Genomic DNA, 27811 nt, shown 5'->3' with positions numbered 1-27811 from the left:
GTGATATGCTCTGCCCGGCGTGAGATCCAGAAAGCCTGCCTCCTCCTCCTCTTCTTCATCATCATCTCCTCCTTCGGTGGTCGTTCTGTATCCGGACAGCCCTGGTTTCATTCAGAGTGGAGGCGACTGAGACGGTGGACTGTTTTATGGCACTTCTTTGAAGAGATTGAGCAAGTGAGGAGAGCGTGAGGAGAGAACAACCGGAGCAGTCGCAGTAGCTGAGTGTTGCCGATGCTTATGGCGGCAGAGCAGGATTAACGCATCGGCTTACTTTCAGTTCTGTTGTTGATCGTTCTTGCATCCAGTCAGAGATGGGCATGCTGGGGTGCGGCGTATTCGTGTTTGCGCTCTTCTTTCAGTGCCACAGTACCCAAAGCCCCATGTACAGGTTCAAGAGGTGAGGCAATTCATTTCCTTTAAATCGGCATGAAACGAATGTTTTCGAAATGCATGTTATTGTGAACATTTCATCCACGCATGTTTCATTTTTTCATGTTTTGACCTTGTAACGTTTCATCAAAATGTCATCTTCCGGTGTAAACGCCTGACTCGTCTCTGGTGACGCGTGTAAGGCTTCACCAATGGTCTAGTGCGCTTAAACCCCGCCCCCTCCACAGTCGACCGCAAGCTCACACTCAGCTTTTACTGCCACACCCACATCTCAACATCCAAACGACAACTGATGAGTCCCCGCCATGCATGTTTTCTGTTCCAATAATCTGTCACTTGGATGTATGTCACAATGAAATCGATAAGTGTTGTTTATTTTAGTAAATTAACATCTAAACTCAAAATAGTAATAGCAACCACATAGCAAAGCACATTCACGTTGTTGTTGTTGTTGTTGACAGGTTTCAGGAACATGCCTGGTCAGAGCCCAATGACTGCTCGAGGACCAGGCAGCCTTTTGTCCTGTCCAATCCCTACAACTTTTCACTCGATATTCGCATACCGGGAGTAATTCCAACAGAGGTAAGAGTTTCTGTACATCATCTTTGTTGTTTGCACATTTCTTTAAAGGTCATGAAACCTACTGTTTCATCTCTGGTTAGTTCTCACCACAGTTTTTAAAAATGCTAAAAGTGGAGTGGAGGGGGGAGGGGGGAGACCGACAACACAGCGGCTTCTGATCAAGGCAGATACATATATATATATTACTCTGTCATTGAGTTCAAGCTTACCACAAAAAACGCTGCAGTTCACCATTGCATGAATCAAAATTAGCAGATATATTATGATTTTGTAAGCTCATTGTGTACACAATACACAAATACACACACATCCCGTGAAAGCTGTAATTTAATGCACAAATAAATCCACAGCCATTCGCATTTGTGCTCTGTATCAAACATATATATTCACGCCGTTGCATTTTGAAGCATCTGTCATAGGAAAGCCTGAATAATTAAAAGAAGTGTCTTTTTATAAGATAAGGACACATAGTCTCATGAATAATTATGACACACCGATGAGTCATAGATGTACAGTAGGCCCTGTTTACACCTGGTATTAAGATTTGGTCGATCTGATCACAAGTAGATGCCTCTAAACTGGATCTACAACATTTTGAAGTTGTCCGCTCTAGACTGCCTACTGACCTTCTGTGTAAACATCATGGGAAGCTCACTAGCCAGAGGGGATTTAGCCCTTAACTTTGTCGACTGAAGACCCAAGTTTGGTTTGAAGACGAAAAATGTACCAAGCACAATGTTCTCTCACCATTCCTGATTTCTAACACACACTCCCAGCGTTTGGCGTGATCTAGCGGTTATCAGAGCAGAAACTAAAGCTGATGCTCTCCGTGTGTGTGTCCGTCGTCTCCGGTCGCGGTCATATATTTTCATATTATGTTAATTGCGCAAGCTTATTTTGTTAATTAAATCGAATGTTTTGACGATTTAAGTGCCATAGGCATATTTAAGATTTTAAATCCAGAAGACCAAAATAGTGCAAAAAAGCATAAAATTAACAATTTCCCCCTAAAAAGCAGACAAGTATTGTCCCTAATGGCCTCCAGATGATTCATTATCTCTTGGTACTAACAGTTTTTCTGCATGGCTAGGACTGTGTCTCCTCACACTCTGTAATGAATAGAGCTGTACTCGTTGCTGCAGATTTAAGCTACGTTTTTTTCGTATGTCTGATGGTGCTGAGTGAACTGAATCTGGAGAAAGAGAGGATTTGTCTAAATAAAGATCATATTACAGTGTTACAAGCAAGCCTACCTCAAAATGGTTGAAAAACAAGAAAATGAAAGCTTTGGAATGGCCTATAAAGTTGTATGTATATATACATACATATTCATATTATTTTTTTATATATATAAAATAATGAATCTAATTAATGCAGCTTGTATAATACTATGCATACAAACGTACAGTTTATGCAGTAGCAGTATTTATAATATAGTTCACCTGAATCTGGTTCCACAATTGGAAAAAATATGCATTATGTAAATATAAACTTTTTAACATTACTATACTATATAGTTGTAAATAAGAATTCTTTGACATTCTTTACATTTTTAATCCAGTGTTATATGAAATAACACTCAGCTTTTGATCATTTAGTTAATAAAACTTGATGTAATGAAGTTATGTGATGCCAATTATTGCATGTTGTGTTAAATGGTATTAGTATATATTTTGCAATAAGCTATATGGTTGTAAGGCCAGATGATGACTCTTCCTAAAATTCATTTGAGACACACACTGTAGATATTGCTTAAAATTCAATTGGAAATGACTATATGACATTTCCTTAATGATATTTACTATGACAGCATCACCCAGAATGCATTTTGTATACATGGCCAGCAATGAATCTGTGTATGTTTGATAGAAACTGTCTTATACGTGTTTGTTTGTTTGTTAACAGTCTGACAGCTACTTCTGTATGGCTGTCCCTGTCCCCACGTCCCGGGAGGCCTACATAGGTGAGTAGATGACCAACATGAATTGTCTACAAATAGACCAGACTTGAGACTGAACAAGGACGTTATGAGTTCTTAAGTACACAACGAATGAAACCTGCCTCCATTATTTTTATAGGAGTGCATGTGCACTGTCATGTTTGGACAAGGAGTGGATATGAATATCCAACCTGCATATCATAAGCTTGAACGTTATTTGTTATCTGTGATCTCGATGACGAAATGAATGTTTAATCTGGTCAGGCTTTAAAGGTATAATCTTGTTCAGTCTCTCCAGTGTAATGTTCAGATGAGACTCCCTGAGTCTCCGTGTCCTGCTGTGTGCTTAAGCAGATCTTTACACAAGTCATCCGGGCCAGTAAATCCCATGATACTGAGTAATGGCAGGCTGTTTGTGTTCGCCAGCACAGTTCAACCTCAACACTCACTGCCAGTAAAATAAGTGCATGTTGGAGACCTTTGGTCCTCTTGTACAGTTGATCATTTACTGTATGGGTGGTGATGGTTTATTCAGGTTTTAGAGACTTTCTGATATTCTTTTGTATATTCTTTATCTGAATACTTTTGTAATATATTAATAATTGTAGCAGGGGAAGCGATGTACCGATTAAACCAGTATAAATTTGTCAGCCAGTATAAGACTTTCATTAGTGTTACTATCGCCAGTCTTTCCTGCAGTTCTGAATCTCCATCACTATGGCAAATGTATATTTTACCCGAGTAAAATGAATATGAGATTGCAGTCTGTAATGAATGTGATGAGATAACAAGACAACGGACGTCTATCTATAAAACTGTCCTGTCCATGCGAGCTGCAAGCTAAAACACACACACACAGCGAAAGAGGTGTAATCTGAGTGACTGAAAATGGCTCATTTAAGTACATATGAAAGCGCTATATAAATGCCTCATTCATTCATTCATTTGATGAATCATTCAGAAAGACTAAAAAAATCAGGAGTTACTGGTTTGAATTAGGGATGTATGGAAGTAAAATAATCCCAAATGTTTTTGAAACAAAAAGCCTGTTGAATTGTACTACTTGAAAAAAATATGCATTGCATTAACCCTGCTTGTATTTTAATGCATTGTATTTTAAGGGCTTGCATTTTTATAGGCTGAAATATAGCATGGTTGAATATTTAAGCTGTGAATATTTCAAATCAAAACATTTCAAACACATTTTCATTAGTAAAATTTCAATAATCCATATTCACCTTTCATATTTCATTTCCCAAATATTCAAACTGATTAAAAATACAACCTATAATATTCAACAGGCGGTTTTCGGTCCATTTTATTTCGCTTTGCAAATTCGCTTCCACAAATTCAGTGGTTCAAATTCGACAGTAAATTCAACGTTGACATCCAGGAGCTGCAGGAAAAGCAGTAGATTACCGAGCATAATCTCCATCTGCTGTTAGTCGACCACACCAGCAGGGGGTGCAAGCGCGTGTTGTTGACGAAGACCAGAGCAACAGTTAGTGCAAGCCATTCATTCATAAAAACTCAGCATGCATTACGTTTTTTGTGACGATTATCTGGGTCAGTATATATGATGAAAAGATGATAAAGGCACAAAAGCTGTTTTTATGTTTCATTCATTGTTACTTTCCCTGTGTAGCCTTATGTTATCAGCCTTTTCAACAGTGAACGGGATTATAGTCGGTTTCCCTCAATACATCATCATACTCAAAGATTCCCCGAATTCCGTCAGGACAAAGCGCTTAACGTAGCTTAATGGACTACAGTGATATAAAAGACCAAACTCGCACCTTATTTGGAAAGTATGTATTGTACATGTACTGCATTAGATTAAACTGGGAAGTAGCACTTTCATATTGTTGTTCTATATTGTTAGTTTAACTAGTCGCTTTGGATAAAAGTGCCAGCTAAAAGACTAAATGTAAAATTGGGTTGACATTCGCACATTTAGGGACCGTCTCTAAAGTAACAAGTCCTATAGGCCTAAACGTTTCTAACTTCAATAGCAAACTTCAATCTATTTGAATAAATTGCGCATTATGCCTGAGCCTGACACCTACATGAACACTTTACAGTTGGTTTTATGACTGTAAGTCGTTCTTTTCAAATGGTATTTAAGTTAGAAACGTGTATACCAATTTCGTATGTAACTTTAGAGACGGTCCCTAAATGTGCGAATGTCCAATGTCAAACCAAATTTATGCCAGTATATCACTGGGAAACGCTCAGCATTAAATTCATATTCTGAGTCCATCTGCTAGCCTGCGAGTTTGGTCTTTTATGTCCATTAAGCTACGTTAAGCGTTTTATATGTCCAGCAGGGGAATCCTGACATATTGATGGAAACCAACCCCTAGTACTGCAGCACATCACTGCAATATAAGGTTAAGGCAACTAAACAACCAAGAGAAATATGTCAAATGTAACACTGGATCTGTACATCCGCGTCGGGGGAAGTAATACACAGGAAAAGTAATCGTGAACACACTGAATTTCACATAAAACAGACGTCATAATAATCACAAATACACTTACATTTTTGTAAATAAGTTTTTATGAATGAATGGCTTGCACTAACTGTTGCTCTGGTCTTCGTCAACAACACGCGCTTGCACCCCCTGCTGGTGTGGTCGACTAACAGCAGATGGAGATTATGCTCGGTAATCTACTGCTTTTCCTGCAGCTCCTGGATGTCAACGTTGAATTTACTGTCGAATTTGAACCACTGAATTTGTGGAAGCGAATTTGCAAAGCGAAATAAAATGGACCGAAAACCGCCTGTTGAATATTATAGGTTGTATTTTTAATCAGTTTGAATATTTGGGATATGAAATATGAAAGGTGAATATGGATTATTGAAATTTTACTAATGAAAATGTGTTTGAAATGTTTTGATTTGAAATATTCACAGCTTAAATATTCAACCATGCTATATTTCAGCCTATAAAAATGCAAGCCCTTAAAATACAATGCATTAAAATACAAGCAGGGTTAATGCAATGCATCTTTTTTTCAAGTAGTACAATTCAACAGGCTTTTTGTTTCAAAAACATTTGGGATTATTTTACTTCCATAGGATGCACAATAAATCGGCCACCATATCGGTTTTGGCCGATATATGATCATTTTTTATATTATCATTATCGACCCGATAAGAAAATTTGTCCAAAATATTAAAGCCGATAAATAATGTATTGTTTGTTTCCTTCAGCTGAGACACTTCAGATGCGCACTGTTCAACATGATGGGTTTGATTTGCCTGAAATATGATTGAAATCACTTTGAAAAAGGAAAATACAGTAAAGTGCAACATGTGCAGCGCAAGTCTGTCATATAGACTACATCAAATTATAAAAAGTGGACATTATAATTGTGTGCTTGGGATGGTGAGACTTTTGTTTTTGTACTCAGGCTCTCAAAAATGTGGATTTAGATTTATTGGCCAATATATTGGTTATCGGCTTTCAAATATAAGGAATTATCGGTTATCGGCCAAAATGTTCACATCGGTCCATCCCTAGTTTAAATAAATCAGACGAATCATTCAGTGAATGAACTCATTGAATCAGTCCGAGCCGTTACTGAATCAACATCTCACTTATTAAACTGTGTCATTACATTCAACCATATCCATCTTGCAATGAAGCAAGTTGAGGGATCGCGAACGTTAATTTATTGTAACTGTTGACTGGTTGTGTGGAACTGACTTGTTTTGAATCTGTAATCTGTGTTCATTATTGTGTTGTTGCATTGTGGTGGTCTACAGGGAAAGCAGGTCCACCCAGACTTCTGAGAGATACATTATGTCTGTCTTGCTATCGCCATCAATCAAACATCCCATCAATTATTCATAACCACAGTAGAGAGAGAGAGGCCTTTCCTGAAGATATCCATCACTTTTAGGACAGCATATTGATGTTCACTGTGGTTTATGCCAGCAAGCAAACAGCATTCACCCTTTCTAACGCTTCACAGAGGTTTCCTGCAAACCTGTGCTGTTTAAAAGATGATTTGTTTTGAAGTTGTAAATAAAACAAAGATTATTGGAAAATTTCACTTCAAAATTTCATGCTTAATTCATTGTGTTACTTGCCATTTCTTTGTAATTATTTGTGAAATGCACCAGCGATTTCTGAGTAAACAGTTTTCCAATAATTTGATATAGCTTGTGCCAGCTTTGCGAGTGAGACCTCTTTAAAGAGAGCTGACTTTACAGTAGTTTGTGTGCAGAAATGCTCTGACGCTGATTTATCAAGATACATTTGATTGTCTTTCAAGATGCTCACCTTTCCATCTTCATTACTGACTTAAAAAACCTTTCTCTCCTCAGTGGACTTTGTTCCTCATGCCAGTATGGACACAGCCCACCACATGATTTTATACGGCTGCAAAACCCCTTATGCCACTCAAGGATACTGGTGAGTGACCTCAGAGTGTCTCTGCTGGTTAATGGGGAAGTGTGTGTGTGATTTTATTTCTGTGATGTTACCATTACTTGATTTTGCCCCAGTTTAATTTGCAGACACGATTGTTAGTGGCACTATAATAACATTGTCAAGCTGGTTGGGATGCTCAAACAAAAACTGCATACATGCTGTATCACTACCGTTGAAATGTTTATTTTTTTTATTATTTTTTAAGAAATGAATACTTTTATTCAGCAAGGACACATTAAATGGACTTTTACATGGACTTTTACATGGACTTTTACATTGATACAGAATGTAAAGTTGGACTTTTACATTGATACAGAATTTTCTACAAATAAATGCTGAGCTTTCTATACATCAAATCATTTATTTTCAAATATATTCAAATCTTGGCGAGCTCATGCATATTTAAATTCTGTTAAATAACGTCAACAATGGCAGAAACGGTCTCAGTTGTTTCCTGGTAAAAACACTGAACTCCTCTCACTGTTTTAAGTACATAGCCAATACTGTAAATAATCCACTGACTGCCGAGTTCCTGAAGACTGTAAACAGTGTGGCCTTGTGGGACTTCCAGAACATCGATCTCTCTGTTTGAGCGTTTGACATGTTGACCTCTGATTCAAACTGAAGTGAGTTTGCGGGCGGGATCACAGTTCCTGTTTGTCTGGGAACAAATGTGGGAGTGTTTGGGAAACAATTCATATTCTTGCTTTTCTGTTTGGAAACATTACCATGATAATGAGTGTCTGTTCCAGCACACCTATATTACAGCCTCACCTCAAATGCAAACTTAAAAGAAGTGAATTCTTTTAGTGAACTAGTCATACGGTTTTGAAAACAAGTCATTAAATCTCAAATCTCAGCTGTCCTCTGGCCTGTAATGTCACACCTCTGCATTATTACCAAGATTAAACTGAATTCTTTGGGTAATGTGTGCAACAACAGCACCTTCCTCATAGAAAAGTGATGAAACGGCCTGTTACCGTGGCAACCGTGTGCAGCTTGACGACAGCAGCATCTGAGAGATGACCTGAATGGGGGGGGGGGTGTCTTCAGTTTCTTCAGTTTCCATGGTCTGCGTGATAAATCATTCACTTTAAAATGTGTCAATACATATCACCTGATAAACAAAACTCAATACATGGCAACTCAAAATGTTTTTTTTTATGCATGCTTTGATAAAGCTAAAATATATTTGAAATATACCGCATCTCTGCCTCATTTGAACAACACTGGCTCGATTCCCCTGCCATCAGTTTTCCAGTAGCTTCTCTCTGGAACGTATAAAACATTCATCATGGAGATGCTGCGGGCGCTGCTCGTGCTGTTTGATGTGAGGCTTCTGGAGCTCAGCGTGGAAATAGGCTAATTAATATGCCAAACTGGCAAAAATACGTCATTTGAAGACAGCAAGAGTCATCTGCAGCCTCAGTGCTGTGGGACCATGGGTTGTTGGGTTGGGTCATGGGTCGTTTATGAGGGGAAGAATATTTGGATACACTATCATCTTGAAAACTAGTCAATAGAGTTTTTTACAAGGTGTATAAATCATCAGATCTGATTAGGGCTTCAACATAACTCAGGTTGGACTGAGTGTTGAAAATGTAGATAAAATTAAATAGCCACACCCACATTAAAATTACACACTTTAAACTTTAAGCTTTCAGACTTTTCGCTTTCGACCACATAGGACGGTATTGTACGTGTTTTTTTTTTTTTTTTTAAATAACATTTGTTTCTTTTCGAAGTAAAAAACAACCCATCTCCGTATACCACCCAGAGGATTATGGATGAAATGCATATCTTCATACGTCTCCAAATGTTAGATCTGATCTGTGCTAACTTATAGACATTTTTTATTTTATGAAATAATGAACACACACACACACACATACATATGTATATGCGTTCTTTATTTGTTAAAGGTGTAACACCTTAAAGGGATAGTCCACCCAAAAATGTAAATCCTGCCATCATTTACTCGCCCTCAAGTTGTTCCAACCCTGCATGAGTTTCTCTCTTCTGCTGAACACAAAAGAAGACATGTTGAAGAATATGGGTAACCAACAGACCCCACTGACTCCCACAGTATGGAAACAAAATACTAGTCAATGTTGTCCATCAACTGTTTGATTACCAACATCCTTCACAATATCTTCTTTTGTCTTCAGAAGAGAGAAACTCATGCAGGGTTGGAACAACTTGAGGGCGAGTAAATGATGACAGGATTTACATTTTTGGGTGGACTACCCCTTTAATAAGTAATGGATAATTTCCTATAATTTGTGCTGCTCGGTGGATTTGCCAATAAACACTATGGCTGAAAACATGCATCTGTATGTTTGATGATAGTTTTGTTTAAGCATATCAACCAGTCTGACATTATTGGCTCAACCAATGGCATTGGAATTTTCTCACATTTTTTTTTTTTTTCACTCAAATTTGTATTAATATAACACAATTCTAACTTTACCATTGTGAATGGATGTGTTAACTGAGTAATAATGCTAAGCTGGAGGATAATTTCTGACGTGTTGTTGTTGCTGTTTTGCTCAGGGATTGTGGGAGAGAGCTGGGCACCTGTCGGGATCAGGCCAAGATCATGTATGCCTGGGCCAGGAATGCTCCTCCAACCAAACTACCCAAAGGTGCTCCCCTTCCTCTTCACCGTTCCTCCTCTTCTCTCTGTCTCAAAGCAGCCAGTGTAACCTATACGTGATCGCGATGAGTAAATGCACTTATCTGAAACATAATCAAACCAACTCTGAAGTGTCATCTTATTTTGCAGACGTTGGCTTTAAAGTTGGGGGAGACACCAGAATTAACTACTTTGTGCTGCAAATTCATTATGGTGATGTCAACAATTTCAGAGGTAAACTCAGCAATACAGCAGATCCAGAGATAACGCAACAGCATTGTGAAATCAGCATGTTTTTATGTTTTCATCCACCACACTTGACATGCTGTTACTAGTTACTATGATAAGTTAAAAGAATAGTACACTGGAAAATACATTTTATTTACTTCTCTCTCCTCTCATTTTGACAACTCTCTGTATGCACCCAGAGGCCTGTCAATCACTGCTAGTCCTGCTGTTTAGGCAGTCCTGCCCATTGAAAGCTGTTGTATTGTGGCTGTGACGGTGATGAAAAGCAGCGTTTCTGTGTCTTGAGATGGGACTAATGTGTTCATCTCGTCTTGATTGTAGATCATCATAGAGACTGCTCAGGACTCACTTTAAGAATGACTTCCAAACCGTAAGTAATTGGCACCAGATTTTAACATAACTGTGACTTGTCATTCATAAGACATATTTGTTGCTCCCAAACATGAACATTTTGTCATTGTTTATTCACCTTCATGTTGTTCCTAACCTGTTTTTGAATTGAACTGCAAAATGAGATTTGAGATCTACATCAGAAAGGGAATTTTCCTTTTTGAGCTTGCGAATAAAATGAAATCACGTTTTTTTTGTATTCTTGTAATGTGCCAATAAATAGTTTGAGTTTAAATTTGAGCAGCTGCTAAATTCTCTATTAAAAGCTTGAAACACTGAGGAAAAAGCATCTATTCAAGCTTTCGGAGAGTCTGTGGGTTAGTTATAACTGTTTGGATAAGCAATTTTACAAAGAAAGATGCAAAAATATAGTAAAACATTGTTTCTCTATGGACTTTGTATAATGTTAATGAAATTATCATTTTAATGTGTTCTATATTTGGGGGATGGATAAATCGCAATACAGCCTAATGTGATTTGATTATTACATTTTAAAAAGCTATGATTACATTAAAAACTGTGCTTTAGACTGCATCAAAGTGGTTCACAATCAACGAATGGCGCACATTTATGCCAAGCGATTGCTTATGAACTCAGTTGATGAATTATGGAAATGTCTACTTTATGGTCTTTATATTGTAATATGTTTTAGACGGCTGTAAGAATGCATATTTTATCTCCCCCGTCTGAATTTGAAGGATCAGTCTGCAATAGGATAGACATTTCAAAATAAGAGTCCCTGTGTATTTCGGGCTTGTTTATAATTAAAAGTCACACAATATGTGTACGTTTTTTTTTTCCTCTGACCATTGGTATTTTGGTTACATAGTAAACTGTATTTAATTTAAGATAATTTCCATTTAATTCATATTAAACTATTGTAGTTTCTGGCTGGGTTGCTCTCCCACAGGAAGAAAAGAAGAAGAACATTATTTGATGCATATTATTCACTATAGATTTTACTAGTATCAAAGTTTATTATAATTTTCTAAAACTAAAACCATTTTTAAAAAAAGCAGCAACTACACTATTTTGGGCCTATGGCAGTTAGAAAGACAAAGACTACTAACTTTAGCTAAGGTAATCATACAAATTCTGTATGCATTTACTTTACTCAGCTGATATTTTAAGGAAACGAGGAAGGGAGAACAGATACACAGGTTACTTAGCCGACGTTAGCGTTTAGCCTGAAATGGCAATAAATAAATACAAAAGCCTTAATTATTATGTGTCTCACTTAATTTGACTTACAATAGCAGTCAACAATGAAACGAAACGCAGAGACAAAACTAAGATTGAAGCTTGTTAATCGTAAATCGACCTGAATCCAATAAACTTGTGAACACCCACTAAGACATCATTTGTGGTTGCACCTGTATCGAAATGAGCTTTGTTTTAAGCGGTGACTGATCTTCATCGGGTTAGACACTATATTAAAAAGTCAAATGTTAAGAAAGTGTTTTTAGGAATAAACCTGTAAAATATCTTGAGACTTGGTAACTGTTGAATAAAATTGACTCCAGACTGTAGAATTACTGGAAAAACAATGTCCTCCTTTGCATTGTGTCTGCATTACCTCCTCAGGTGTACATTATTTTTCAATTATTAAGTGTGCTGTCATCAGTTATTCCTTGCTTAATCATATAACTGTCACGTTAACTGAAATCCATGGATGTTGTGTCCTCTATGCAGACAGCCCTTTATTGCTGGCATTTACCTGATGATGTCTTTGGACACTGTCATTCCTCCAGGGAAGAAAGGTATTCCAACTTTGTGACAGTTTCAACTATTTTCCAGTTTGGCACTAATAAGCTTATAGACAATCTGGGGTTGTGAAAGGCTTCTCAGCTTTAGCTCGAGTGTTGTGATCAGTTTATCAATGCTTGTGTCACCTTATAAACGTATGTTATGTTATTTTTGACGTCTGATGTTTTTGGTGTTGGCAGTTACCAATGCAGACATCGCTTGCACTTACACGTCTTTCCCGATGTATCCGTTTGCCTTCAGGACACACACACACAGCCTTGGTGAGATATTGCATTTATTTGTTATGTCTACTAAATTCATTGCGAATTCTCCTTTTACTTTTCATGGTAATGGAAACCATGTTGCATGTGTTGTGCTTCAGGTAAAGTTGTGAGTGGGTACAGGGTTCGAGATGGACAGTGGACTCAGATCGGGCGCCAGTCTCCACTGTTGCCACAGGTATGTTTAACAAGTCCTCTCTGCTTGGTCGAGCATGATGGGTTACTATGTGGCACCTAGAGAGGGAAGGTAATGCGTCATGTTTCACTGATAAGGGTTGTCAGTCATGTCATTGTGAATCATATGCTCCTCATACGTTTTTTGTTTTTTTGAGTCTGCAGATTTGCTTGTTAAAGGTATAGTTCGGCCAAAATGTATATTCTGTACTCAGACTTTCGGTTATCTTCGAAACACAAATGAAGATACGGTTGTGGTCAGAATTATTGGCACCCCTGGTAAATCTGATCAAAGATGGCTGTAAAAATAAATCTGCATTGTTTATCCTTTTGATCTTGCATAGGGATGTCCCGAAACCACCTTTTCACTTCTGATACCGATGCCGCAGCTTTGGCTATTTGCCGATACCGATATCAATCCGATATTTTTACTTTATTCTTGAACTAATACTAATAATCTTAACCTGTATTATGACATTTGACGAATTGCTTTGTTTCTTTTTTGGATAAAAATGTAGGCTAATAATAATAATAATGACAATTATTATTTGCGTTTATAATAATACATGAGTTGTCTTAAGACAGTAATATGTTTATCATGATATGTTTTATTTTTATATAACCTAACATTTTACAGTTTTTGAAATGTTTTTGTTTTAGGCTATATTTCTTTTTTATATGTGAAGTCTTTTTTTGCTTATTATATTATACTGAGCTTTTTCCTCCCAAAAAAATGGACTTATTGAAATTATCCATTTTGAACTGATCCGAAACCAGCCCAATTTTTATCCACCCGCCCCAAAGCCATTTTTGCCCGCAAAATATATTGCAAAACCGCCCAATCTGGCAACCTAACTTACTGTTATCACATGGCAGGCTGCACCGCTTGACTGGATGTCGCAGCAAGGGAAAGGCTAATATTCAAGCATTTAGGCGATGGTTTAAGCTAGATTTTCCCATGGCTTGTGTTGGATGGGTATCGGAGCTTTTTTTTTTCTCCCCTCCGATCTCCGATCTAGCGTTCTGGGCCAGTATCGGCACGATACCGATGACGTGGATCGCATCGGGACATCCCTAATCTTACATTTTAAAAAAATCATTTACTTTCATTAAAGTAAAATTATTGAAAGTGGGACGTAAATTAAATAAATGCTTTTCTCCAAAACACATTGGCCATAATTATTGGCACCCTTTTCTTAAATACTTTTTGCAACCTCCTTTTAACAAGATAACAGCTCTGAGGCTTCTCCTATAATGCCGGATGAGTTTGGAGAACACCTGACCCGAGATCAGAGACCGTTCCTCCATACAGACTCTCTCCAGATCCTTCAGACTCCCAGATCCATGTTGGCGCTTCTCCTCTTCAGTTCAGCCGCTCATCTTCTATAGGGTTCAGGTCAGGATGGGACGGTCATGGCAGAAGCGTAATTTTGTGCTCAGTGACACATTTTTGGGTTGATTTTGATGTTTGTTTCGGATCGTTGTCCTGATGGAAGATCCAACCACGGCCCATTATAAGATTTCTAGCAGAGGCCGTCAGGTTTTTAATATTTTTTCATCTGTTGGTGGTATTTGCTAGAATCCATGATACCATGTATCTGAACAAGATGTCCAGGACCTCCAGCAAACAAATAGGCCCTCAACATTAAAGCTCCAGCAGTGTGTTTAACCGTGGGCACGGGGTACTTTTAATCCCCTCTGGTGTGTTTGCAGCCAAAAAGCTCTTTTCTTAGTTTCATCTGACCAACTGAAACCAGTCCCGTTTAAAGGCCCAGTCGTGTCTGACAACTGCATATGCTGGAGTTTGTTCTTGGATGAGCGCAGAGGATGTTTCTTGAAACCCTCCCATGTGGTGATGTAGGGGTTGTTTGATTATTTTTAGGCTTTCTGACCCCAAGACTCCACTAATCTCTGCAGTTCTCCATCTGGGATCCTTGGAGGGTCTTTGGCCACTCAAACTTGGCCGTGATATAGACACCGGTCCTCTTCCAGGCAGATTCGTGACATCTTTAGTTGATTGGAACTTCTTAATTATTGCCCTGATGGTGGAAATGGGAATTTTCAATGCTTTAGCTGTTATTTTGCAACAATCTTAGCAACAATATTTTGCTGCGCATCAGAACTATATTCTGTGGTTTTCCTCATTGTGATGGATGATCCAGGGAATTTGGCCTTTGTGTTTCCTCATATTTATACTCCTGTGAAACAAGAAGTCATAGCTGGTAAATTTCATGTTCCCATTCACCCTGGTGTGCAATTTTTTATTTATTTTTTTATATTAATGGGAATATACTTTATATTTTACTCATACGATTTTCTAGGGATGCCAGTAATTCTGACCACAACTGTATTTCTGGTCAAGCACATTTGAGCTTCTGTTTACCATATAATGTGTGCTGACCAATGTTTATTTGAGAATAAAAGCCTAAATTAAATCTGTCCGTCAAGCGATCGTGTCTCTTAAAGCTGCAGTCCGTAGCTTTTCCTCTTTGTCGCCATCTCTCTGTTCGAAACCTGTAACTGCAGTGATTCGCGGAATTATCATCTTTACGTGGGTTGTAAATCGGCATGAAACAGCGCGGATGAACACAGTGCTTTGAGGCGAGTGCTGCTGTCAGTCACCGCGCTGTGTGGATACTGGCATACAGAATCACTGATTCACTTTTTGAAAGTTTGACCAACATAAGAATTTTCATAAGTAAATGTCTTCTGAACAAGTAAGTAACATCCATTTTTGTTCTGACCAACTAAGGGGGGAAAAGCATTCGACATGATAAGCTTCGTTAGATTTAATCAACGCGATTTACAGCAACCGTGCAAATTATAGCCTACTTTGTTCTCAAATTGTTCATGTTAACAACATCAGCATTGCGTGACTAATGTTAAATTTAATGTGTTTTATGGTTACCTGTGTAGTTCAGAATTCATATTCTCTATAATAGCAAAACGAGAAAGGCACAACAAAGGAAACTCCATAACTGTGTGAATTAAGAAAACGTACGGCTACACGATTGAACTATTGAAATGTCTTACTTGTTCAGCAGAAAAAGGCCGTCTCTTCTTCCGTTTCGAACCCCTTCAAAACACGGAGTTCACGCACGCACCAAACGCCCTGCCTATGTTCCTTGTGTTCGCATGAGACGGTTTCTTTCTCTTTCTCTAGCCACCTTAAATCCGAAGTACGAAGTCTTTTGTGTTTTATAACTGCTGAATCTCCAGTTGACACTGATGATTGTTGTTTGGATCTTTCTGGATGCCATAAGTTTAATCATGTAAAGTGCTGCGAGAAAAGCCTATACATCTAAACATCTCGTCACGCGCAGTATAGCCGGCTAGCCGAAACTCCTTCTTTATGTGTACGGGTGTGACGTCATGACGCAAAGACATGCTCGAATTTCCCGCGGAAACCCACCAGTACCACTGGAATTAAAATCATTATTACAAGCTAACCGTTTTGAATCTAGCTATGGCATGCAGAGAGTTTTGACCACTGGCAGAATAAGTTTTTTTTAATATAATTATTTTGGATTATTTTTAACTTAAAAAAGCTACGGACTGCAGCTTTAAGAAGCCTTGGATTATGTTTACAGTTTATTGTAAAACTTTTTGAGGCTTTTTTTTGGTGTGAATGACTTTCATTTGAAGAGACCGAAATCTCTCAGCTTTCATTAAAGAATATCTTGTGGGTTTTTTGACCGAAGTGAGGGTGAATGAATGATGACAGGATTTTCATTTTTGGCTGAACTAACTCTTTCATTTTATTTCTCCTCCCCGAACTTAAACTTTAGGCTTTTTATCCAGCCACCAATACCATTGACGTAAAAAATGGAGACATACTAGCAGCCCGATGTATGTTCACAGGAGAAGGAAGAACCACTAATACCGAAATCGGGTAAGTTCTTGCCGACTAACTTTTGTTGTTGTTTTATTTAGACTCACTGCTTTGTAAAACTTAATAACATTGTTTAAAAATGTATAATTGACGCCAGATTTTCAGTAAGAGTTTTCACCTTTTATTTTTCATTCCTATGTAGAGTTACAGTGGCAGTAAGTGTGCTAGATGAGTGATGACGGTGTGCATGTGGTGACGTTTCCACCGTCTTCCTTTCACTGTGTTTGCATGGTGTTGATTCCTGTCGCTGTGTCTCTGACCACCTGTCTTACTACTGTACGTCCATCTGACAAAGTGACACATGGTGCGACAGGTGGTGTATGTGTGTGTGTGTCTGAGTGATGAAACACACTGCATAGGTCAGCTCGTCGAAGTGTGTGTGTGTGTGTGTTTCATCATATCCCGATTGAGCGTGACTCCTCGGACGTGTGTTTGCCTGTGCCCTGCCATTCCTGTTACCATGGTGACAGAGCGAGCACACAATAGTGCCCTGACGCATCTCCCGGGAAGCCCACACACCCGACTCAAGGCCACACGATAAGATGATTGTTGACTTAAAGTCTGGTCTTTGTCAACTGCCCGCTTTGGCCAGAAACATGAGCACACAAGCACACAGACATGAATACATTACAGGCCTCATTATACATACAATTCTGTGAAAAAGTATGTGCACCCCATGAGAAGTGTAATTAGGAGTCCAAGCACCAACAATATTATTAAACCTGTTTAATTATAGAACCTTGTTATGGTAGAAATAATAAGTTGTGTCTTGTTTAATTTAGTGTTATATTATTCAACAAAATATCAGATTTCACTAAACTTGATGTAATTCTGAGGTGCAGTGTAAAATTCGGTGTAGATCTGACAGTCGTGGTGCGATAATTGTGGGAAACATCAGAAATGCATTAGTCTTAGTCTTGAAGTTGGCTTGAAATGAAAGTTGTGTCCTTTACTTGTGTATATGGAAGAATTTCTGAGTGAAATGGCTTATCGAGCTGGCAAAAGAAATAGGGCAGGGCTTAATTGTATCCATTGGTTGTTGACAGGATTGTGAAAAGTAAGAGTTGCAGAATGTGAATTGCTGAACTGCGTGATGACATTTTGATTAAAGATTAAGAAATAATATATATAAAAAGGTCAAAGGTTTGGAAACTATTATTTTTAATGTTTTTGAAAGAAATCTCTTCTGCTCAAGGCTGCATTTATTTGATCAAAAATACAGAAAAAATGATAATATTGTGAAATATTATTACAATTTAAAATAATGGTTTTCTATTTTAATATACTTTAAAGTGTAATGTATTCCTGTGATCAAAGCTGAGTTTTCAGCATCATTACTCCAGTCTTCAATGTCACACGATCCTTCAGAAATCACTCTGATATGATGATTTATTATTTGTGCTTCTTAAAAATTTTTTGGAACATGTGATACTTTTGTCAAGATTCAATGATAAACAAAAATGTAAAAAGAACAGCATTTATTCAAAATAGAAATCTTTTCTAACAATCTTAACTATCACCTTTTATGTAAATTTATAACACATCACACATCCTTGCTAAATAAAAGTATTAATTTCTTTCAAAAAAAAAAACTTACTGACCCCAAACTTTTGAACTGTAGTGTATATTGTTACAAAAAAAATCTATTTGAAATAAATGCTGTTTTAAAAAAAAACTTTTTAATAAGGATTTTTTTCTTTAAGTATCACAGGTTATAAAAAAATATTAAGCAGCACAACTGTTTCCTATATATATATATATATATATATATATATATATATATATATATATATATACACACACACTATAATGGCCATAACAATTGACTTTTTTCTGTATTTAGGAGTGCATCTGAAAACAAAGGCTAAAATATACAGCTGTGATATCCCGTTAAAGTTGCACTATGCAGGATTTTCCCAAAAAAAGAAAGTATAGAGTCATACAAACATAATCCCTCTCAATCGTGACTTGTGATGCGGTGGCAGTGTGTGGTGGTGTTTGTGTCATCAGAGACGCTGTCCTCTGCCTGTGTTTTGTTTTGCTGTGCTCAGGGTGTTTGGCCAGTGGGTGTGACGTCTGTGTCTGAAGCTCTGCTAAGTTCTCGACACAAACCAATTCCATAATGTTGCTATTCCCCTATTGAAAGCACTCTTTAACACGTCAGATTACTAGGTTCTTATCGAGGGCTTGGAGCCAGAGGGGCGTAAGTGGCTTTTGACCAACTTTACAGGAGAGACAAAACAAAATTTTGACCACACTTCAATCACCTGTATCATTAACCTTAAACCACAAACATTGCAACCACAGGCATACTTACATGAATGAGTATTTAAGTAAAAAATGTATGGCATATTAACACAATGAACATGTTCTAAAACATTTTAAAATAAAAAAATATGTCAAAAACGTCAGATACGCCTTTTTGGCACCAAACATTTCCAAGTCTTCTATGGACATATTGGGCGTATCTGCTAAACAATGCAGAAAATAATTGATCAAAAGGGGAATTGATTGAATAATTAACACTTGAATCACACTTGAACAAGTAATTATTTTTCATTTAACTCATTCATTATTATTTTTTTATATATTTTTTTTCACCTTTCCATTCTGGGCATCTGCTGAACACTACAGACTGTAATTAAAGTCACTGAACTTGCTAAACACACTTCTGATTGGCAATTCATGAGTTGTTCAATTGATTTCATTACAATTCTTTTTTTTTCAATACTCTATTCAATTGACAGTTCTCTCGTGTTCTTTTTGCTTTTTAGTTCTTTTCCCTCACCTTCCTTCCTGGAACATGAATGCCATGTGAATTAATGTAGCCTTGGCCAGAATTTCTTAACCTTTTACGTTGGTTTCTTTTCCAATTTTCAACATCTCTCTGTCTTTTTCTTCCTTTTTGTGGTGTGTTGGCATCCTCTTCCTCCCTCCTAAACAGGCTCAATGTCTACTGTCTCAGTCCCTCGATCTTCTTCTGTCTCCATGTGTCCCTCATCAATTGCATGATCTGTGTCCCTGCCTGTCTCTCTTTCCCCATCTTCTGCTGTCTACATGTGTCCCTCATCTCTCTCCCTCATCTCATGCTGTGTCCCTAAATTATATAATTAAAATGTATTAATATCCTACATGAATGCCCTGATACTAATAATTCGGGGTAAGGATTAGATAAGGTAATGTTCTAACTGATTTTCTATGCAAGTCAGAACTCACTTCCTCCATCTGTCTCCATGTGTCCCTCAAGTTGATCTCTCTTCCTCACCTCATGTGGCTGTGTCCTTTAATGATTAACACATTAATATTTATTAATATAATATCCTACATGAGTGCCCTGAATCTATTAGTTCAAGGCTAGGGTAAAGTAGATTATGAGAAAGTTCAAAAGAATATTCTCTGTCAGAACACAGGCACAGTTAGCCAGATCAGACCAAACCAATGGGATTAACGTTAGCCATGCTAGGCTAGGCTAACAAGGTAAGGCTCTCAAGGCATGATTATGTCTTACTGTCATCACTCTTGTGAGAAAATGCATTCAAACAACTCTGACTCATCTTCAACTTCTTCAATATACACTCACCTAAAGGATTATTAGGAACACCATCCTAATACTGTATTTGACCCCCTTTCGCCTTCAGAACTGCCTTAATTCTACGTGGCATTGATTCAACATGGTGCTGAAAGCATTCTTTAGAAATGTTGGTCCATATTGATAGGAAAGCATCTTGCAGTTGATGGAGATTTGTGGGATGCACATCCAGGGCACGAAGCTCCCGTTTCACCACATCCCAAAGATGCTCTATTGGAGATCTGGTGACTGTGGGGGCCATTTTAGTACAGTGAACTCATTGTCATGTTCAAGAAACTAATTTGAAATGATTCGAGCTTTGTGACATGGTGCATTATCCTGCTGGAAGTAGCCATCAGAGGATGGGTACATGGTGGCCATAAAGGGATGGACATGGTCAGAAACAATGCTCAGGTAGGCCGTGACATTTAAACGATGCCCAATTGGCACTAAGGGGCCTAAAGTGTGCCAAGAAAACATCCCCCACACCATTACACCACCACCACCAGCCTGCACAGTGGTAACAAGGCATGATGGATCCATGTTCTCATTCTGTTTACGCCAAATTCTGACTCTACAATCTGAATGTCTCAACAGAAATCGAGACTCATCAGACCAGGCAACATTTTTCCAGTCTTCAACTGTCCAATTTTGGTGAGATCTTGCAAATTGTAGCCTCTTTTTCCTATTTGTAGTGGAGATGAGTGGTACCCGGTGGGGTCTTCTGCTAGCCCATCCGCCTCAAGGTTGTGCGTGTTGTGGCTTCACAAATGCTTTGCTGCATACCTCGGTTGTAACAAGTGGTTATTTCAGTCAAAGTTGCTCTTCTATCAGCTTGAATCAGTCGGCCCATTCTCCTCTGACCTCTAGCATCAACAAGGCATTTTCGCCCACAGGACTGCCGCATACTGGATGCTTTTTCCCTTTTCACACCATTCTTTGTAAACCCTAGAAATGGTTGTGCGTGAAAATCCCAGTTACTGAGCAGATTGTGAAATACTCAGACCGGCCCGTCTGGCACCAACAACCATGCCACGCTCAAAATTGCTTAAATCACCTTTCTTTCCCATTCTGACATTCAGTTTGGAGTTCAGGAGATTGTCTTGACCAGGACCACACCCCTAAATGCATTGAAGCAACTGCCATGTAATTGGTTGATTAGATAATTGCATTAATGAGAAATTGAACAGGTGTTCCTAATAATCCTTTAGGTGAGTGTAGGATTCATCAGTTTGTTTCATAATATTCATCAAAATCGTTTCTGCCTCAGACAGTTCCATGTCTGCAGTTGTGTCAGCCATTTTGAATGCAGTTTTAGGGCACCAACTACACTTACGCCCTTCTGGCTCTGAACAAAAATATGGGTCCTACATGTATTTTTCAGAGCCAGAAGGGCGTAAGTGGACTTACGCCCTTCTGGCTCCAAACATTACTCACACTTTTGTGTTAGGTCTGTATTGTTTTGTTGCTTTATTCAATACAGTTTGATCTCAGATAGGTCTTTTTGGCACAACTAGATAGAGCTCATCAAGACCTTTAATTTGATATATAGAACTCATTTTCGCCCAAAATGCCACTTACGCCCCTCTGGTTCCAAGCCCTCGTTATGATGACACGTAATTGTTGTTTATTAGTGAGCTAGACAGAAGATCGCTAAACTCGCTCGCAAATTACAGCCAGTCATCGAATTATTAGCGTAACTGTTTGAAATAATATTTGCAAAACACCTGACTGAGTCTGAAGCTGCTCTTGAGATGCGGCCGCAATGTTGTGGCACCTGATGTGATGTCAGGGAAAGGGGCGTGGCTTCCTGCTCAGGGGCGTGGCTTCTGGCTGTGTTGACCCCGCCCACGAGGACAGGCCAAGTTTGAATGTTGTTTTTACTGAAAATCCTGCATAGTCCATCTTTATCCTATTAAGTCGTAAAAACAAAAACAAAACCTAACAGCTTTTTTGAGAAATATCTTGCCATTTTACGGTATGTAGAGGGTTAGTGGCCTGTGGGGGTCATCTGAGGCAACGGCTACTGAAGTTGTGTTGGATATTCTCATGCTTAATGTGTGTATGTGTGTTCTGTGCTGGTAGTTTGTTCATGTCCCGTTGTTGTTTTCCTCACAGAGGCACCTCCAACGATGAGATGTGTAACTTCTACATCATGTACTACATGGACAACATCCATGCTGTGCCGTACATGAACTGCGGAGATGACGGCAGCAGTGAGCTTTTCCGAAACATCCCTTCTGAGGCCAATACTCCCATCCCGGTCAGGCCAGACCATATGATGTCCATGAAGCACGAGGCAGCTCCTCGTAAAGGTACCGTCCAAACACACACATCTCCAGATTTAGCACACGCAATAGTGAGAGTAGGCAGTACGACCAAACTCTTGTATCATGGTATGATTGCATTATATATGTTATATTATATTTATTTTTTACATTAAACCAGAATGTTTTCCAAATGAAATGTACTTAATTTGATTTGTTCTCTTCTATATATTCTCATTTTCTCATTTCTGTTGTGATTTGGACAGATGCTGTGGAGTCTTTGGATCTGCAGCAGCCCAAGAGAGAAGAGGACGTCCAGGATCAGGGTAAGATGCTTACAAGTTATTTCAAATTACAGACATAGTCAAGACTAAGAGACACTGTCCTGAAACACAATCAGTGCTGGAATACCCTTACAAATCGAATTTGACACGCTGAATGGCACTCTTTTGCTGTAAAAAAAACACAATATCAGTAGAGGCTCCGAGACTGGAAACGAGTGTCAGAAAGGGGAGTCATCCAAAGGTTGGGAAATGAATAAAAACTGTTCCACGCCTGCATGACTTTCTTTTTTCAGTGGTACATGAAAGTTGTTGTTCTGTTGCTTTTTTCCATACAGTGAAAGATGGAAAAAAGGATAAAAGCATCATAAAAACAGTCTGCAGTGAAGTTTACAAAAATGACAACAACATAATTTGCGAATAAAACAATTTAATACAAAATAATAATAATAAACATAATACAAAAAAAACAACGTAATACAATAAGCAAATACTAAAAGCCTTCCGCTCTGACACAGCTCTCAAACTCATTTTCAAATCTTATTTATTTGTCACTACTTTTTCTGTGCTTATTTCTTGGCCTGTTTATAGCTTAATAACATTTCTTTCTTTGTATGGATGACTTTCTGCAAGATTTTTCCTTTTGTGTTCCATAAAAGAAAGGAAATCATGTTTCGAGTGGCATATGGCTTGATAAACTGTTAAACACATCATCCGATTCATTGGTGACGTGAAAATCTAGTGTTGATGCGAATAGGCTGGAGGCTGTGCAAATGAAAGCTGTGTGCTTTGACATGTTTATGTTCTGGTTTATCAGAGATTTGTTTCAAAGGCGTCAATTTTCTTTCATTTTCTTAATTGCTCAATTTTTTGATGATGAATGCACCAATGCATGACTGCCTTCACAGCAACGTTTTTAAGGTTCTTTGGAGTTCAAATTTTAAAAGGATTCACTCACCAAAAAGCTGAGAGCTTGCATAATCTGCTAGCATCTCATTTCTGCTGTTTTTAAATGGCAAAACTCCTTACATTTAACCTCAGCAGTTACTGAAACTGGTAACACTTTACTGTAAGGTCTCATTTATTAACATTGGTTAATGCATTAAATAGCATAAACTAACAATGAGCAATATATTTTTACAGCATTATTAACATTTTTTTATGTTAGTTAATAAAAATGTTCATGTTAGTCCACAGTGCATTAACTAATTTTAACATAACTTGATCTAAACGTATTAGTAAATGTTGAGATTAATATTAACTAAGATTAATAAAGGCTGTAGAAATATGGTTCATTCTAAGATAACCAATGTTAAAAAATGAAGCCTCATTGTAAAAATGACTTTGTCTTTTGCATATCATGGTATTTTAATTGCTTTTTACAGAATATATTTATACATGTTATGTATTAGCATCTCCACGTGAAGCTCATTTGCATAATCTTAAGCTATAATCTGAATTATACCTGTGTTACTTGCTTCTCAAACCACCTCTGAAGTTTTAGCAATGTTCTGAATGCATAGATCCAAACATAATTGAAAAAGTTTCAACTGTCATGTATGCTTTCATTTAGACTAGCTCTTATTAAGAATAGCTGTTGTTAGGTACTTATTTCTCTGAATTAGTATGAATTGAATGTTTAGTATTGTATCCATTTTGTATAGGAGTGTGTGGAGAGTTGTCCTGCTTTGTTCCAGCCACTGTTGTGGCGTGACCAGTCAATTACCTGGCTGCATCTGGAGGTTTATGCATGGCCACCCTGTTGTGAACCTTGGGATGAGAGTCAGGATGGGCAAAAGGCAGTTAGTTCATAAGAAACTGCATGTGGACCAATGAGAAGCCTTTTTTTCAAGGCCTGGTAGTGGGGTCGTGTTTTTGCCCAGTAAGAGATGTCTAGCAGTTGTTTTAGCAGCCTTATCTGATGGTCCTGGGTATATGTTTGTGTTAGTCCAAGATCCAATGGAAATCTATGAAATATTTCAGCACTGTGACGGTCAGAGGAACGCTATTAAACAGGTGGTAGAGGGTTGGGATGGTAGGGTCAGAAATTGGTGTAAACCACATGGATCCATCCTGCCTTGTATCAGCGGCTCAGGCTGCTGGTGCTGTAATGGTGTGTGTGGGATATTTTCTTGGCAGACTTTGGGCCCTTTAGTACCAATTGAGCATCATTTAAACACCACAGCCGTCCTGAGTATTGTTGCTGACCGTGTCCATCCCTTTATGACCACAGTGGACCATCTTCTGATGGCCTCTTCCAGCAGGATTACGTGCCATGTCACAAAGCTCAAATCTTCTCAAACTGGTTTCTTGAACATGACAGTGAGTTCACTAAACTCAAATGATCTCCACGGTCTCCAGATCTCAATCTAATAGAGCAGCTTTGGGATGTGCTGGAACGGGAGATTCACATCATGGATGTGCAGCCGACAAATCTTCCGCAACTCTGATGAAATCATTGACCAAAATCCCTAAGGAATCTTTCCAGCACCTCATTGAATCTTTGCCAATAAAGAATTTGGGTAGTTCTGAAGGCAAAATGGGGGTCCAACCTGCTAATTGCATGGTGTACCTAATAAAGTGGCCAGTGAGTGTATGTATGTATATATATATATATATATATATATAAAGAGTAGGGGTGTAACCCCGGCATCCTGGACAAATTTGCCCATTGGCCTCTGTCCATCATCATGGCTCCTCCTAATCATCCCCATATAAATACTGATTGGCTTCATCACTGTCTCCTCTCCACCAATAAGCCGGTGTGTTCTGGCACAATATGGCTGCCATCGCATCATCATCAGGTGGCGCTGCACACTGGTGGTGGTTGAGGAGATTCCCCTCTTCAATGTAAAGCACTCTGAGTGCAGAGAAAAGCGCTATATAAATGTGGCGAATTATTATTAATTAGAACTGTCAACGTTAATGAGTTAACACATGCGATTAATTCAAAATCCTTGGCACGTTAAATTAATTTAATGCAATTAACATACTAGTTTACGTTGTGCAGTTAGATGATCTAAGAGGTCCAGGCTGATTACATCAGAGATGGCAGAGAGAACAGTGGCTCGCGGCCAGTTTTCAGTGGATTATTCATTCCAGTGTCTACTAAGCTTTAAAACACGAGCTTTGTCATGTTCTGAGATTGTTTCTGAAGAGCGTGAGCCCGCATGCATCGCGCGGTGTGTGAAATACAGACTAAACGCAACGTCAAAACATACCACCGCTGTATGGCCAGATGATACGCAAACTACGTTTCTCGGATGGATAAAGCAAACCAGCGTCTCGCTAGTAAAGTTGTGGATTGCAATCGAGGTAAAGACGATTGCAGTGACACATAGGAGTCGGAGTGACATATACAGTAAGCACACGCGAGTCCGTTATATTGAGGCACAAACAAACCGTGTATCGATGCACTGATCGCACATTGTATTTGTGCACACATTCAGTACATTCACACACATTCAGGATAATTTTTTTATTTATTTATCATGTGTATCTTGCTGTGTTTAGTAATTCTGAATGGATCCGTGTATTGTAGTAGGTATATGCAGTCAGGTCAAGGCGGTCGTTGTTTTGTTTCGTTTTTTTGGCATGTTCATGTGGTCCTGTTCGTTATCACAACTTGACTTGTCTAAAATGTTTGGGGGTCACTTATGGCGCTTTTCCACTACACAGTACCAGCTCGCCTCGGCTCGGCTCGACTCGACTCGACTCGACTCGCCTTTGTTTGGTTTTCCACTGTGTAAAAGTTGTACCTGTACCTGCTTTCGGGTACTTTTTTTCGTACCACCTCCGGCGAGGTTCTAAGCGAGCTGAGGCGAGCTAAGCCGATACTAAAATGTGACGTGAAAACAATGCCGACTGCTGATTGGTCACAGAGAATCTGGGTCATCATTGCACGCGCCAGATGGAGTATCCAGAATAACCCCGCCATTTTTAAATAGTTTGGCCAGAGATAGTTACTAAACTTACTACTATTATTATGGCAACTCGAAAGAATACGCCGTGGTCAAACGAGGAGGTGCAGACATTCCTTTGTTTGGTTGCCGAAGAGAGGATCCAGCGAGAGCTTGATGGGGCAACGAGGAACGAAAGGCGTCGCTATGACGACCGGGTACTATTTGTGGCGGTACTTTCTGCAATGGAAAACGGAGCGAAAAGCGAGCCGAGCCAAGGCGAGTCGAGTCGAGCTGGTACTGGTAATGGAAAAGCGCCATTAGAAATGTTAGCCTGGGTTTCCCCATACTGCCTTTGCGCAGCGCGATTTTATTCACGCTGCTAGGTAGTCTGGAGACCATGGACCAAATTTTCGCCTCAGCGAGGGGACCAATCACAGAACGGGGAGGGAGCAGCAAGACGATGACGACGTCTGTGCGACACACAGAAGCAGTTTGTTTATACCTATGGATCCAACATGGCAGCAGACGCGAAGTTACCTTTCGATGCAGCCTTAGATACATACGCCATCATGTACACATAAATCTCTGACCCATCGTCTTCTTCCTCGTCTAATGTCTGTCTCTCTACATACATCATCTGGTATAATTGAAACGATTGGCTATGAGCTACGTACAGGCGCATTTGATAGACATTCGTTGCACCCAATAAACGGCTCTGGGCATTCGTAAACCACGCCTCAAATACGAGAAAATGAACATGTGGTTCCCAGACCACGTCTCAATGTCAATGAGACGTGGTCTGACGTTAGCCAGTCTATAGAAATGTCACCTTTTCCATGAAAACGTCAAATAATAAAGTAATTACAACTTTCAAGCAAACTTTCAAGTCCTTAAAATTGACATGTTTCTTAACACTTAAAATTGATTACTAGAATCGACAGTGCTATTCTATTACTCAATAAGTGAAGTCTAATAATTTCACTAATACCATTCAACATTAAGCACAATTGTAGATATATATATCTCAATAAATGACTACCAGTTTGTTTTAATGCAAGAATAGTAGTTGTGTG

General features: G+C 38.7%; 1 protein-coding gene across 1 annotated transcript; it reads left to right on the top strand.

Moving 5' to 3' along the window:
- The first annotated feature begins 44 nt into the window (after positions 1 to 44).
- Positions 45 to 22934, top strand: pam (peptidylglycine alpha-amidating monooxygenase). The gene is made up of 13 exons (XM_056244812.1): positions 45 to 397; positions 852 to 972; positions 2878 to 2935; positions 7248 to 7335; positions 9907 to 9998; positions 10139 to 10222; positions 10559 to 10607; positions 12320 to 12387; positions 12574 to 12654; positions 12756 to 12832; positions 16617 to 16720; positions 22407 to 22603; positions 22822 to 22934. The coding sequence occupies exons 1-13, from the start codon at positions 312 to 314 to the stop codon at positions 22917 to 22919; spliced, it is 1203 nt and encodes a 400-aa protein (XP_056100787.1). The 5' UTR covers positions 45 to 311; the 3' UTR covers positions 22920 to 22934.
- Positions 22935 to 27811: the final 4877 nt, after the last annotated feature.

The sequence above is a fragment of the Rhinichthys klamathensis genome, unplaced genomic scaffold, assembly GCF_029890125.1.
Source record: "Rhinichthys klamathensis goyatoka isolate OS25496 unplaced genomic scaffold, OSU_Roscu_1.1 h1tg001121l_1, whole genome shotgun sequence".
In the NCBI taxonomy this organism is placed as follows: domain Eukaryota; kingdom Metazoa; phylum Chordata; class Actinopteri; order Cypriniformes; family Leuciscidae; genus Rhinichthys; species Rhinichthys klamathensis.
Note: the sequence above shows the minus strand (reverse complement) of the source record. Positions and strands in the feature narration are given on the sequence as shown.